Raw genomic sequence first — 14441 nt, 5'->3', positions numbered from 1 at the left:
GGATATCAGAAAGAATTTGAATGCTCATTAGAACAAAATTCAAGTAATTAGTCACAGAAACACACTTCCTGGTGTCCTCAATAGGCAGAAATACAGATACCTAACCTGAAAAGGAGTGGCATCTAGCATTTCTTGCTGGGTTGATTCTTCCAGTCAGAACCAACCCAGTGATTCTTTCTAAGTAAGCAAAGAAAAAGGCCATGGAAGATAAAACAAAAGATGAGTTGGATTTTCCTATCAAGACAAGCTGAACTTTTGGAGTCTTTACATGTTAACTTCTCAGTGCTTTTAGAGAGTATTTGTTATGGTGAATAATAAATGAAGTTAAAGTTGCTATTGAGACAGATTTTGAATAAGGACTTAGAGATGCTAGGCAGAGTTAGCTGCTAAGAACGGTACAGTCTTATCACCATCTTTCACTTGTCAGTTATTTAATGAGACTCCCTTATTCAGACAGTATTATACAAAAAAGTGTAACCTCTTGTCTTTGCTCAAAGGAGACTTGCAAACTAGGGGTGTAGAGAAAATACATGCAGATCAACAACTAAACAACTTCCAGCTAAACAACTGGAAGCCTCTGAAACAAGAGGTATTCAAAATGTAGAACAGAGAGTAATAGTTTTGAGACCTAAGAAAGGAGAGACGCTGGAGGCCAAGGAGTCACTGAGCAAAGTACACAGAGAGGTCCTCACAGCGTGTCCTGGGAAGGTATCTTAAGTGATCTGGTTAACTGGAGGGTTTTGGTTTGAGGAATTGAGGTTGGAAAAGCTTGTGGAAGCCTATGAATTGAGGGTAAGAAATGAGTTTCAACCTTTAAGCCACTGGTTCTTCAACTTGACTGCACATTAGAATCTCCTGAGAAATTTAAAATATACTGAGGTCTGGGTCCTATACCCAAAGATTCTGATTTAATTGGCCCAAGAATCAAGAGTTTCTTAAGCTCCTAGGTGACTAATGTGCTGTCAGCTTGAGAACTCTGTTAGGCTATAGCGGTTTTCAATCCTGACTGAATATTAGAATCACCTGGGGGAATTATTAAACTAATACCAAAGACACAGAATCAGGAGAAAATATTTGCAAACCACATATCTTGATAAAGGCACATGTATCAAAAATGTGTAAAAAACTTCAACAACTTGATACTAACAAGATAATTCAGGTAAACGGGCAAATGATCTGAATAGACATTTCTCTAAAAAGGATATACAGCTGGCTAACAAGTACATGAAAAAATGCTCAGCATCATTAGTCATCAGGGAAATGCAAATCAAACCATAAAGAAATACCACTTCACAACTCTAAGATGGCTATAGTAAAAAAAAAGATGGACAGCAACAAGTGTTGGCAAGCATGTGGAGAAATTGGAACCCTTATACGCTGCTGGTGGGGATGTAAAATGGTGCAGTTGCTTTAGAAAACATTTTGGCAGTTCCTCAACAAGTTAAATATAGAGTTTCCATAATGACCATCAGTTCCACTCCTGGCATACACCCAAGAGAATGGTAAATGTTCATCCACACAAAAACTTGCACATGTTCATAGCAGCCTTATAAAAGATAGCTAACTAGTGGAAACAATTGATCAATGAAAAAACAAAATGTGGTATATCCATACAGTGGGATATCATTTGGCCATGAAAAGGAATGAAGTTCTGATACATGGTACAGTGTAGATCAACCTTGAAAACATGTTAAGTGAAAGAAGCTAGGCACAAAAGAACACATACTGTATGATCCCATTTATATGAGATTCCAGAATAGGTAAACCATAGAGATAGAAAATAGATTAGTGATTGCCAAGGACTGGAAAAAAGGAATGCAGAGGGGAGGCTAATGGGTATAAGATTTTTTGGGGATAATGAAGTATTTTGGAATCAGATAGTGATGATCCATTCACAACTTTGTGACTGTAATAAAAAGTCATTGAATTGTATGCTTAAAAGGGTGAACTTTTAAAAATGGTGAGTTTTATGGTATATGAACTGTATTTTGAACGTGAAATTCGTTCAGTCATGTCTGACTCTTTTCAACCCCATAGATTGTAGTCCATGGAATTCTCAAGGCCAGAATACTGGAGTGGATAGTCTTTCCCTTCTCTAGGGGATCTTCCCAACCCAGAGATCAAACCCATGTCTCCTGCATTGCAAGCAGATTCTTTACCAGCTGAGCCACAAGGGAGTCCAAGAATACTGGAGTGGGTAGCCTATTCCTTCTCCAGTGGATCTTCCTGACCCAGGAATTGAATCAGGGTCTCCTGCATTACAGGTGGATTCTTTACCAACTGAACTATCAGGGGAGCTGAATTATATCTTAATAAGTTATAAAAAATAAAAAATGAAAAGAATCAATCCGTCCCCCACCAACATTAACCAATTGAATTAGAATTTCTGAGTGGGAGCCAGGCACATGTTCTTCTTCTTTTGTGACAAATTTTATTTATTTGTTTATTTGGCTGTGTTGGGTCTTAGTTGGGCAGGCGAGATCTTCCATGCATCATGGAAGATCTTTCCTTGCTGCTCATGGACTCTTTGGTGGTGGCATGTAGGCTTCGGGGCACTTGGGTTTAGTTGTTCCTCAGCATGTGGGATCTTAGTTCCCCAACCAGGGATCGAACCAGAGTCCCCTGCATTGCACAGCAGATCCTCAACCACTTCTCCCTGCGACATCCCCAGGGACAGGTTCTTGATGTACAACTAGGGTTGAGAACTATGTAGTGGCACAGTGGTAAAGAATCCATCTGCCAATGCAGGAGATGCAGGTTCAATCCCTGGGTTGGGAAGACCTCTGGGAGTAGGAAATGGCAGCCTACTCCATTATTATTGCCTGGAAAATTTCATGGACAGAGGAGCCTGGTTGGCTATATAGTTCATGGGGGTCGCGAAAAGTCAGCCATGACTGAGCATGCAGGCACATGCAGGAGATGAAAATCTATTAGTGATCTATGCAGCTTTGTTTTCCCCAAAGCAGAAACAAAATACTTGAGTACATGGATTCAAATCCAGTTTCAACTGTAAATTTCATTTTTAAGAGATTATTTTATTGACCCTTCAGTATGGATATGTGGGTGTATTGCTTCAAATAACCCTTTTCAAAAAATGCAAATAGGTAGACAATTGTTAGTATACCTCAAAGCAATAGAAAAAAAAAGTTTTTTTGTATTGAATTTTGAATCAAATACACCAAGTGATTTATTGTTTCAGATAATTTTGGAAAGTCATGGTTGCAAAGTTGACTCTCAGTGCTTCAGTGACCTATTTTTCAAGTGACTGTAATTTACTTGAGATTTAGTCTTCACTTTGCTCACCATCTGCTCAGTGATATTAGGTAGATCATCCAAAGTTTCTAGGGCTCATATAGTCACTACCGAAAAAGGAAATGTAATGTCATGTGCTAGAGAATGGGGATATAGTGGGGAAAAAACAAGATAGAATAGATATGCTTTCTTCCCTTATGCAGATTTCATGTTCTTTGCTTAAAAGTGAAGAGACTGAACTAGGTGGTCTCCAAATTTTCTGATCATTTACTGAGGATAATATAAAGGTAGAAGACAGACTAGAGAAATAACTCCTGTGGGCCTCTTGGGCTTCTTCCATCTTCTGTGATTTAAAGAAATAAATATGCAAGTGTCTTGGAAGGTTGCCTTCAGAATTTGCTATGGAGGATAAATTTGTTGGGTAACATTTTTGTTACCTCTTTATCCTATTCTTGGAATGGACAATAAAATAAAAATGTTTCAAAACACTTAAATTCCTTCATCAAAGGATGAATCATAGCTTAAAATATCAATACAAATCTACTTGTTTATCTATGTCAGGTGTTGAAAGCCACTTTCAAGTAAACCACTTGATTAGGAAATTAATACAATTAAGCATGATTAACATGTTAGAAATCTCAGCGTAGATTCAAAAATTCCAAATGCATAGCTGTGGTGTTCAATACCAACAGAAGGCCACTTTCTGCTTTCCAAGTGCCTTCCAACTTACTCCACTGTTCCATTCAAAGGAGAATGAAAATAATATCAAAATGTACACATTCAGTGTAATTACCTCCCAAAGAGCTCCTGTGTCTTTGTCTGCCAAGAGAAAGTCTTTGCTGGAGATCTGTTTGTTTTAACATATCTTGATTTCAGGGAAAAAAAAAGTCCTTATATTCTTTTTTCTGTGTGTGTTCCATTATTTTAATTACCTACAAATTAGAGGGTTAGCATGGTTTGTTAGAGTCAGATCTAGTCTTTAAGTCCCAATTCTACTACAAAGTAGCCCTGGTTCTCAGTTTCATCTTATGATACGTGCCCTCCTTCCTTATGGAACTGGAGGAAGAGAAAAGTGAGATGTTATATTGAAAAGCACTTCGAAATCTAAGAAATCACACAAATATACTATTATTAATTATTAATACTAGTTATGTATGTTACCTATATTAATTTTTGAATAACCTTAAGATCCCATTTCTCACCCATTTTTCACTTACAGAAAGTTAATAAACCTAGAATATTTATCTTGCTCAGCAGTCACAATGGATTAAAAAATTTGAGACTAAAGAGAGGAAGCAACTTATGAAGCAAGCTGTTGTTTCTTCACTAAGTCATGTCTGACTCTTTTTCAACCCCATGGACTGTAGCCTGCCAGGGTGCTCTGTCTCTGGGATTTCCCAGGCAAGAAAAGTGGAGTGGGTTGACATTTCTTTCTCCAGGGGATCTTCCCGACCCAGGGATCAAACCTGCATCTCCTGTGTTGGTAAGTGCGTTCTTTACCACTAAGCCACCGGAGAAGCCCATGAAGCAAGCTAGTGACAAACAAAAAGAATTTAGGATGAAGTCCAAACTATCAGTGCTTTCTTCTCCCCTTCTGTCTCTCCTCCCACCCCCCATCTCTCTCTCCATCTTTTTAAAGTCTTTATACTCTTTTTTTTAAGCAAATGATTTTCTCCCCCTCCAGAAAACAAAATTTTGGTGAAGCAGTCGCCCATGCTTGTGGTAAATGACAATGAGGTCAACCTCAGCTGCAAGTACACATACAACCTCTTCTCAAAGGAGTTCCGGGCATCCCTTTATAAGGGAGCGGATAGCGCCGTGGAGGTCTGTGCTGTGAATGGAAACCACTCCCATCCACTTCAGTCAACAAATAAGGAATTCAACTGCACCGTGAAAGTAGGCAATGAAACGGTGACCTTCTACCTCCAGGACCTGTATGTCAACCAAACGGATATTTATTTCTGCAAACTTGAGGTTCTGTATCCTCCTCCTTACATAGACAATGAAAAGAGCAATGGCACCATTATCCATGTGAAAGGTAAGTACCACTCGGCCAATGTCCGCTCTCGAGCAACGGTTTTCAACCACAGTCTTGAGAACTAGGTCATGATCAGTGGTGGGGGTTGGCTAACTCCCAAAGAGGAAAACCAGAGAGGAGGTCTCCACATGTTAAGCTAGTGATATTTTGCGTATTTTGTTTCCTCTCACATTCTGCCCTGGGAAGAAGTAAGGAAATGTACTCAAATGCCATTCCCATATCATTTAATCTACTCTATTCTATTTTTCAGAGAAACATCTTTGTCCATCTCCCCGGTCTCCTGAGTCTTCTAAGCCATTTTGGGCCTTGGTGGTGGTAAACGGAGTCCTAGTTTTCTATAGCTTGCTAGTAACAGTGGCTCTCTCTAACTGCTGGGTAAGAGAAGCAGCGTTGCTTTCATGTAACTTTTCTATTGCATAAGCAATTAGACATATTCAAGAATTTTGCCTATGTGGCTTATTTTCTGTTTAACATGTGATTATTTTCTTTTTCTCTGCTAGGTTTGAGTAGGTTTCCCTGCTACATTCTCTTCTAGACTATTCAGTTTTATCTGAAATAAAAATCTGATGTGAATTTTATGTTCCAGAAGCCATTGATTAGGTGTCTAGGCAAGTAAGAAGCTAAACAGACAAATTAGGGTGGGGGACAAATTAAGGTAGAAAGTTAGTTTTCTTCTTGCCATTTTGCAATGTCATTATGACATATAAAATATGTATCAAAACATAAGTGACTTGGGAATCTAAGCAACTGAAGCCAATGAACAATTTTTGTTCAGGGTCAAAAATCATGAGAAATTTGACTACTGAAATTACACATTCAAACCTAGCAAAGAAACTAGGTCTGTTTATCTGAGTCATATTTTATCTCTTCTGAAGCAGTTAAATTTTGTGAGACCAACTATGGTGCTGTCATTATGAAACTGTAATGGGAGTTAGACTTTTCTGAGCTCTCACTGCTGAATTGGAGTTTACGAACTTTTGCAATTGTTCATGCAATTAACTTACAGTGCTTTTCTCTACCTTCTTCAACATTGAAGTTTTGGCTTAGGTTTGAACACATATTGATAACCATATATACTGTGAATCAGGGACCTCCTTATTTTCTTTCCTTTTTCTTACTCAGTCACTTGCTGCTCTTATGTACACGGGGTGGCACTCATTCCATATTGTCTTTGAATTTCTTTTTCTAGAAGTTAGATGCATGCATGAATCATTTCCTCAACAAGAGATGTATGTTCCTCAAGGATAAAGACTATTTCTCTTGATATTCACCATCCATCTGGTATTAAGTACTTTTAGTTTAGTGTTTATAGAATACTTATGAATTGATAACCTCTAGAGAGGCCAAACTAAGGATTTAAATGAGTATGCCTGGAGCACCATACTCTTCTTGAAGGCACAGTCCATATATCTGATTTGTACATGAATCAGTGATTTCTGGGAGACATGTCATGTTGAAGCCATCTTATTTACTATAGCCTTGGTGCTGGGCAGGGCATGAGTGGAGGGGGAGGGCAGTTGGGTTCACAGTCACGCCCAGGATAAATCCAGCCTGCAATTCTTTTAAACTGTTGTTGGTCTATGGCCAAAGCTTGTCTCTCCCTTGTTTCCCGCATGCTTCTCCCATTTTGGGAGACTAAGGGGCAGATGGACATTTGTCAGGCAGCCTGTTGCCTGATCTGTACCTCCAACAAGATCTGTAAGCAGCAAAGTGGCTGCTTGTTCCTGGAAATCCTTTATACCAGATATTATCTTGAGAATTTGCCTGCCTTGCCTTCTGCAAGTTGCCCAGCCCTGAGGGGGCCTTTTATGCAGTCAAATATTGCCCAAGTTCTTCCTCTGATGTTAGTTGAGTCCCTTCATCTTTGTGGATCTTGCTATCTTCATCCAAGATATCTTACATCTTTGAACCTCTGTGGAGTTTGTCAATAATATAATTTAGAAACTCAGTTCCTGTTTTTATTTGATCCCCTTAGAATATCAACTTCTTAATTAAAATCCAGGTGCAGTGTCTTTTGGGGGTACATTTCCAGGACAGGTACTCCCCTGTACCATGCTGACCTAGGTCAATGTGCTTTCCTACCTTTGTGAAAAGTAGTTTTGGAAACTGTTTTAACTTTTTGAGGCCAGAAGGGTATTGCTCACCATTTAAAATGTATTGTCAACATGCACTAGAGTATCAGTTACTATAACCAGGTTATAAAGTATACAACTAATTACATATTAGTTATATATTATATAACTATAATATAATATATAACAGTTATATATTATATAACTAATATACTAAGTAGCTCAAATTACCCAAAGGGACAAAAGTAGCTTCTCATTTTTAATGAGTTTAAAAAGTAGATTTTCAACTTGGAAACATCATAATGCAATACATTTTTCTTTGGCAGCACTGCTAATTCCTAGGGCTTCCCTGGTGGCTCAGATGATAAAGAATCTGCCTGCAATGTGGGAGACCCGGGTTCGATCTCTGGGTCAGGAGGATCCCCTGGAAAAGGGAATGGCTACCCAGTCCAGTATTCTTGCCTGGAGAATTCCATGGACAGAGGAACCTGATGGGCTACAGTCCATGGGGTTACATAGAGTCGGACAGGACTGAGTGACTAACACTAACTCCTAGTGAGGTTCATCTTGCTTTGTCTTGAGAAAACTTATTCTGGTCTCTTTCTGTCTCATGAGCTCCCTGAAAATTGGGAAGTCTCAGTGCTTGGTATACCTTATCTTCTTCTGTGGCTTCTTGTGGTTAATGAGGTTACTCAATAAGAAGTGCCCTTTATTTGCATCTCAAACATAGCTGTTTGTACTCTCCGACCAAAAGGGGATGAAATAAACATATATGTATATTTCATTGAATAACACAGGATTTTTACCTGGGCTCGTCTTTTCCCTTTGCTGTTCAAGCAAACAGCACCTCACTGAGCTAGGCAGGCAGGTCATTAGGGATCCCTAGAGTTTAGCCATTTCAGGGGTGCTTTCCTAGGATCCTATTTTTGGCTGGCCTGCACTGGGCCTTGGTGTAAGCTGCTGCTTTCCGGAACTTCCTGAGGACATGTGATGTACTGCCTTAAGCAGTTCTAGGCTGAGTGGGTTTTAGGGAGCAGCTGCAGATGCTATCTCAGTTCTTGACCTGTGGCTGACATCTGAGTAAACAATGAGCTCCCCTCTGCCAGCGGCCACAGACCAGCACCTGTTACCCTCACTCAACCTCCATTTGCTCCGTGGGGCTGGTGAGCCCATTCTCCTTCTTAGTCTAAAGGAACATTTAAAAAAACGCAGTTTTCTCCTCTATAAATCACACTGTGGGGAATGTGGGGAATATGTGTACAGGTAGTATCTGTCTTTAAATCCAGTGGGTGTGCTTTTAAAAATCAATTATTAATAATGAATTAATTTGGCTGCAACGGGTCTTGGTTGCATCCTGTGGGATCTTACTTTGCGGCACATGGATCTGTAGTTTGGGCTTCAGTACTTGCTGCACCTGGGCTTACTTGTTCAGCAGTATGTGGTATCTTCAGTCTCTGACCAGGGATCAGACCTGTATCCCCTGAATTGCAAGGTGGATTCTTAACCACTGGGCCACCAGGGAAGTCCCTCCAGTGGGTTCTTGAAGACCATGTCTTTTAAATATATCGTCTTATGTTTGCCTGTGTCTTTCTGCTGCTTCCAAGAGATGAATGGGTAAGGCTGGGGTAGGAGGAAGAGAAAGGGAGGAGTGGTCCTGAAATTGAAATCACACGTCTGTGGCAGACAGTGAATAGTGAAGGGTTGAATGACTTAGTCACCCAGACATGTAAAGTGAGTGCCCTGCACACATATACACATATGCTACATGCTCATGGACACTGTGGGTTCTGTTTACTGTTCCCAGCCATGCATGTGTCATTTCTATCCCACTGTTGTATTTACAGTTAGGGTGAAAATGAGTAAATCTGCTATCTGATAACAGCAAGAGGGTAGGCATGGGAGCGGACTGCAGCAGGTTTTTCATAATTTTGGTGCAATCCAGAGAACTTCAGAATCAAGACATCTTCATTATGGGGGTCCTTCTAATTGGTTATAGTTTAATTTGAGGGTCCAGAGGCAAAAACTGTCCTTAGAAGTCTGGCAAGAGGAGTCCTCAGAGTTAGAGTAAGTACTATCCTGCCTCCCAGGATATCAGCAGCTGTCTTTCACATTTATTTCAGGGCAGTTCCTTGCCTCACTCCTTCCCTGCCATAACCCTGTGCTCAAGAGGACTCTAGTCTTTTATTTATCGAAAGGATGTAGAACCAAGATGTTTCAAGGGCAACTTCCCTCACACACTTGGTTTCCATAGCTATCTCTCTCTGAATGAATCCCCCAATTATGTCTGTTTAATGCTGTCCTCTTCTTACTTCCAGCTAGATAATCCATCCATCATCTCAAATCCCAAATAACCAAAACTGAATTGAGAGCCACTCTCAAATCTACTTTACCTATCTGCTTGCCTTATACCTATAGATGGAACACTGTCCTCCTGGTCACCCAGGCTCCGGTCATCAGTCATCTTTGAGTATGAGCAAGAAGGAGGACTCAAACAGTCTAACAATACTCATTCTGACTTGATGATGTATTTCATATCCATTGCTTCCTTTTCATTCCTTTCTTTTTCATGATCAGACTCTTCAGATCAGGATTTCTTGGTCTTGGCATTACTGACATTTTGAGCTGGATGAGACTTTGTTGTCAGAAGCTGCCTTGTACAATGTAGGATGTTGAGCAGCATCCTTGGCCTCTACCCACTAGAGGCCAGTAGCACTCATCCTAGTTGTGACAACCCAGAATGTCTTCAGGTGTTGTCAGATGTCCCCTGGGACAGAGGATAAGGCAACTGGAGGTGTCAAGAATGAGTCTTAGGAGGTCTGGTTTGGGCAACTATATGTAGGATAGTGTTACTCATTGGGATGAGAAACGCTAGAAGAGACCAGCCTTCATGCCGTTGAACATGTTGAGTTTAAAGCACATTTGAGGTCTAGTCCAGAGATATAAATTTGGGTGTATAGGTGACAACTGAAGCTGTGAATGTGGATGGAGTTGCCTAGGAGAGAGTCTGAGTAGAGGAGAATGCCTAGGACTGTCAGGAACTCTAACACTTAATGTCTAATTAGGGAAGAATGAGTTTGCAGAGGTGGCAAGGAGGCAGTGGCCAGAGAGGCAGGATGAAACCTGGATGGTACCATCTCACAGAAGGCAAAACAGAAGCATTTCAGAAAGCAGAGAGTGATGGATAATCTAGAATGCAACTGAGAGTTCAAAAGATGAGGCCTGAAAACAAGTGTTTTGCCAACCTTCAGCACTTAACTCATGACCCTTTGACAAAGAAGATGGGAAGGGCTCAGGTAGGAGTGCATGGAAATAAGGCCAGTCTTTCGCTTACTTATTCATGACATTCCTGTCCAACATATTTACTTTTGCATCAGGCCTACATGCCGAGAAATAGACTTTTTTTTTTTTTTTCACTTTAGAGAACTCTGAATCCAGAAATCTGGATGGCTTTCTATTTTTAGAATTTTTATGGGTCTTTTATTAAACAAGTAAATTTTACCAGCACATTTATCCAGAAAAGATGTTCTTAACCCTCAGACAAAACTTTGCTAAGGTTCATGGTGTATATAACTCTTGTTCCAGGGTTAGTGTCACCTCTATTCCCCTCAGCCCTGGTAGAGCTTCATCCAGAGGAGCTGAGTCTGAAGAATGGAGATGAATGATGCTATTGTCTTTAATGGAGTGGGTTGCCATGCCCTCCTCCAGGGGATCTTGCAAACCTAGGAATTGAAACCAGGTCTCCCACATTGCAGGTGGATTCTTTACCATCTGGCCACCAGGGAAGCCCTAATGGAAATGTATATACACATAAAGGAACAGGAATGTAACTAGTTGCCCAGAATGTAACACTCAATTAATTTGGACTCCACTGTTATGTATTTGTGATCATTCCAGACTCTGGAGGGCTGAAGGTCCTCTGGTTAATTATGGGGAAAAATGGCTTCTTTAAGCAAATGGTTAATGTAAGAAGATTGCCATAGGGATGCTTAACCTTTTCAAAGGAGGAAGGACCTTTAAGAATACTCACATATCAAAGGTTGATATGTTAATTAGACATGCTTTTGGAATTCAGTTCAAATGGCTGCATTGAGGGTAACAGGGGTGACTTTCTTTAAAATACTTTCTTTGATTCAAAATTTTCAAGTTAATTTGGAAGAGTCCAAAGTAGTTGGGTTGGATTAACCATCCAAGTCCAAGGTGCTCAGTGAATTCATGGCTTCATTTGACTGGCCGTGCTCTGAGTGGTTGTTGCCAAATCTTAGAACTCCTCCCCAGACACGTCTGTCTGTGTCCTGAACCCTTCACAATGACACTTCTTCTTTTCACAGATGAAGACTAAGAGAAACAGGATGCTTCAGAGCGACTACATGAACATGACCCCCCGCAGGCCAGGGCCCACCCGAAGGCACTACCAGCCCTATGCCCCAGCACGGGACTTCGCGGCCTACCGCTCCTGACACGGACGCCTATCCAGATGCAAGCTGGCTGGCCCCTCTTCACCTGCTCAACACCACTGCTCTGGATAGGAAAGGCCTGCCTTGTCGTCAGCCAGCCACCTTGGCCTCCTGTTAGGCCGCTGATGCCAAATTTTCTTGAATGACTAGACCGAAGAACGTCATTTTGAGATCTGAGATGAAGTGAAGGAATATTACTGTGGCAGACTCTATCTCACAGTGCCACAGTCCAAATTCAAACTCACCGTGTATTTATTGACTGGATTGAGAGGTTAGGGTCGAAAACCAAAAGTGAGTGGATTCTGTTAAGCCTTGAAATCTGCCTCCAGTTCCTCTCCTTTCTAACTCACCCGCACGTTGTGGTCAAGCGAAGTGTGATCTCGAAAGACTTTTTCGATGGAGAAGAAGTTAGGAAATCACTCCCTTTGATGAAATGGGGATTTAAGGTGGGGATAGGTTAGAAAGGGGGAGGGAGTGGTGAGACGTAAACATTTTTAAAACCATTAAAACACTGTCTCTCACTCATGAAATGAGCCACTTAGTTCCTATTTAATTCTGTTTTAGTTTGTAAAGATGTAGATACTCTTTTTGAATTCTGGCCCTATTTGGTCATTTTGACCAAGAGATTCTCTTCAGAGTCATGGAAGGCAAACCAACTTGCTTTCCTTGCTCGCTATGATGGGAACTCAATGTAGTCTTCACAATATGATTTTGAAAGAATAAAGGAGTCCTCCCATACCAAGGAAGAATGTGTCAGGAAATAAGGTCACTTTAGGTCAAAAATTATTTGAATACTATGAAGGGCTATTTGTTCAGCAGCTCATTTCAGTCCAATCATACAGGGGCCTCTTCTGTTCCTGTATTTTAGGTCTACACAGTTGGTTTCTTTATTGTCTGCATGGAAGTCTAAAGTGGGATGCAGAGGGAGCATTCAGAGAGAGAAGTAAAGATACTGTGAAAGAAAGATGTTAGCATCCATTAGAACAGGAGGGATGAGTCCTGAGAAGCTTCTGAAGGCGGGAGAACAGAAGGGAATGACACAATTCTTGCCGTGCTGAGGGGATGGCCAGCATTTGGTGGGAGTTTTCCAGAAACAGCAGGCAGAAGGAGTCATGATGAGAACTCCTTTCTGGGATTTTTGGGCTTTAAGGCTCAGAGCTCCAGAAATCTGTGGTTCAGCCGTCTGTTTACCCTGGAGGTCCTTCGACATGGAAAGATATTTGATGCTTTTGAGATAGCATCAAAGTTCTGAAGACACCGCAAGGCCAGACCCTGGACACACTATGGATATTTTTCTGGTTCCAGTTTGGGTCATCTGGAGTATGTCTGGGGACCTTGAAGAACAGCTTTACTGTTGCCATAATAATCTGTTCAGTGCTTTGATTCACTCAGATGTTGGAGAAGTCTAGGTTTTAGAGGCAGGTAGACCTGGTTCAAGTTCTATTGCTAGTTGGCCTCAGGAGAGTCACTGCCTTTCTAAAGCTCTGATTCTCCAACTATAAAATGAAGATAATGAGCACAAAAGTCTGTTTCTATACTATCATTTCCATGAGGGCATGTCCCAAGTTTGTCTTTTTTTTTTTTTTTTTTTTCTGCTCGTCCCTGGCACGTAGTACCATGCCTAACATATGTTAGCTATTATTATTCTCGTGTAGATAACCTATGTATAAAAATTAAGCTGGGCAATGACCTGAGAAAGAAGAGACTGTTATAACACAAATTTAAACCCACTACCCAGGGATGAGGTGCTACAAAATTTGAGAGCCTCTAAACTCCCTTGCATTCCCTGTTTCAAAATACTTTAGCTTGTAATAAAAATGTACAGCATTCTGCCTCCCACTTTTATGTATATAAAGAGGTCTCCTCTAACTTTTTTTGGTAACATGTGGAAGAATAGAAATCTTATAATTCCAGACAGAAGATATTGTACTTTTGTTGATTTTAAGATGGGTTTCCATTCCATGAATTTAATTATTTCAAAGAAGGTCAAACCTAGTGGTACTTGGGTGATGAAGAACTGTTGAATTTATGTGACACATGTTACACATTGCCAGGCTCTTGGCAAACAGAGTTCCTTAATCCAAGTTATCAGATTGAATTAGAAAAGGACAGAGCTAGAGAATTTTTTGAAAGGGCAATGACAAAAAGTAAATAAAAAAATGGAAAGATTTGCTCTTTGGTAATAAATGGTTTTATTTTCTGATGGGAAAAATAGGTCTACTGAAGATGAATCATACTTTAGATTTTTCTTACTCACTCTGAACAGAACCAAAGTAGAAATGTTAACAGGGAAGTCCGTTTTCACTATTACTATGAACCAAGAAATGGTTTAAAAACAGTGGTTGGAGCAAGGCTTTTACAGTTTCAGATATGGCAGTTATGAAGAAAACAATGCCTTTTGCAGCTATTTTTGTAAGAGTCTTATAATTAATAGTGTTTCTATAATTTTTGATTGTGAGCTCACTTATTTGGGGATGAGCATGCCAATTTAAAGAGACTAAGTGTACATGATGTCCTGCATTCAGTGATAAAATTACTGAACTACCACATGCCTGTTTTTAAATTTGTGCTTTAACTGTGTAGAGCAGGTATGTTTTACTTTTGGTGATGAATCTGGAGAAAATC

At 40.3% G+C, this 14441-nt stretch overlaps 1 protein-coding gene across 1 annotated transcript in view; it reads left to right on the top strand.

The window, feature by feature from the left end:
- CD28 (CD28 molecule) overlaps positions 1-13987 on the top strand; it is a 33023-nt gene extending 19036 nt beyond the window's left edge. The window contains exons 2-4 of the mRNA XM_061148952.1: positions 4937-5290; positions 5541-5665; positions 11691-13987. Coding sequence (XP_061004935.1) covers positions 4937-5290; positions 5541-5665; positions 11691-11819 — 608 coding nt within the window. The 3' untranslated portion in view covers positions 11820-13987. The remainder of the gene's footprint in view (positions 1-4936; positions 5291-5540; positions 5666-11690) is intronic.
- Positions 13988-14441: the final 454 nt, after the last annotated feature.

The sequence above is a fragment of the Dama dama genome, chromosome 8 (assembly GCF_033118175.1).
Source record: "Dama dama isolate Ldn47 chromosome 8, ASM3311817v1, whole genome shotgun sequence".
NCBI lineage: Eukaryota > Metazoa > Chordata > Mammalia > Artiodactyla > Cervidae > Dama > Dama dama.
Note: the sequence above shows the minus strand (reverse complement) of the source record. Positions and strands in the feature narration are given on the sequence as shown.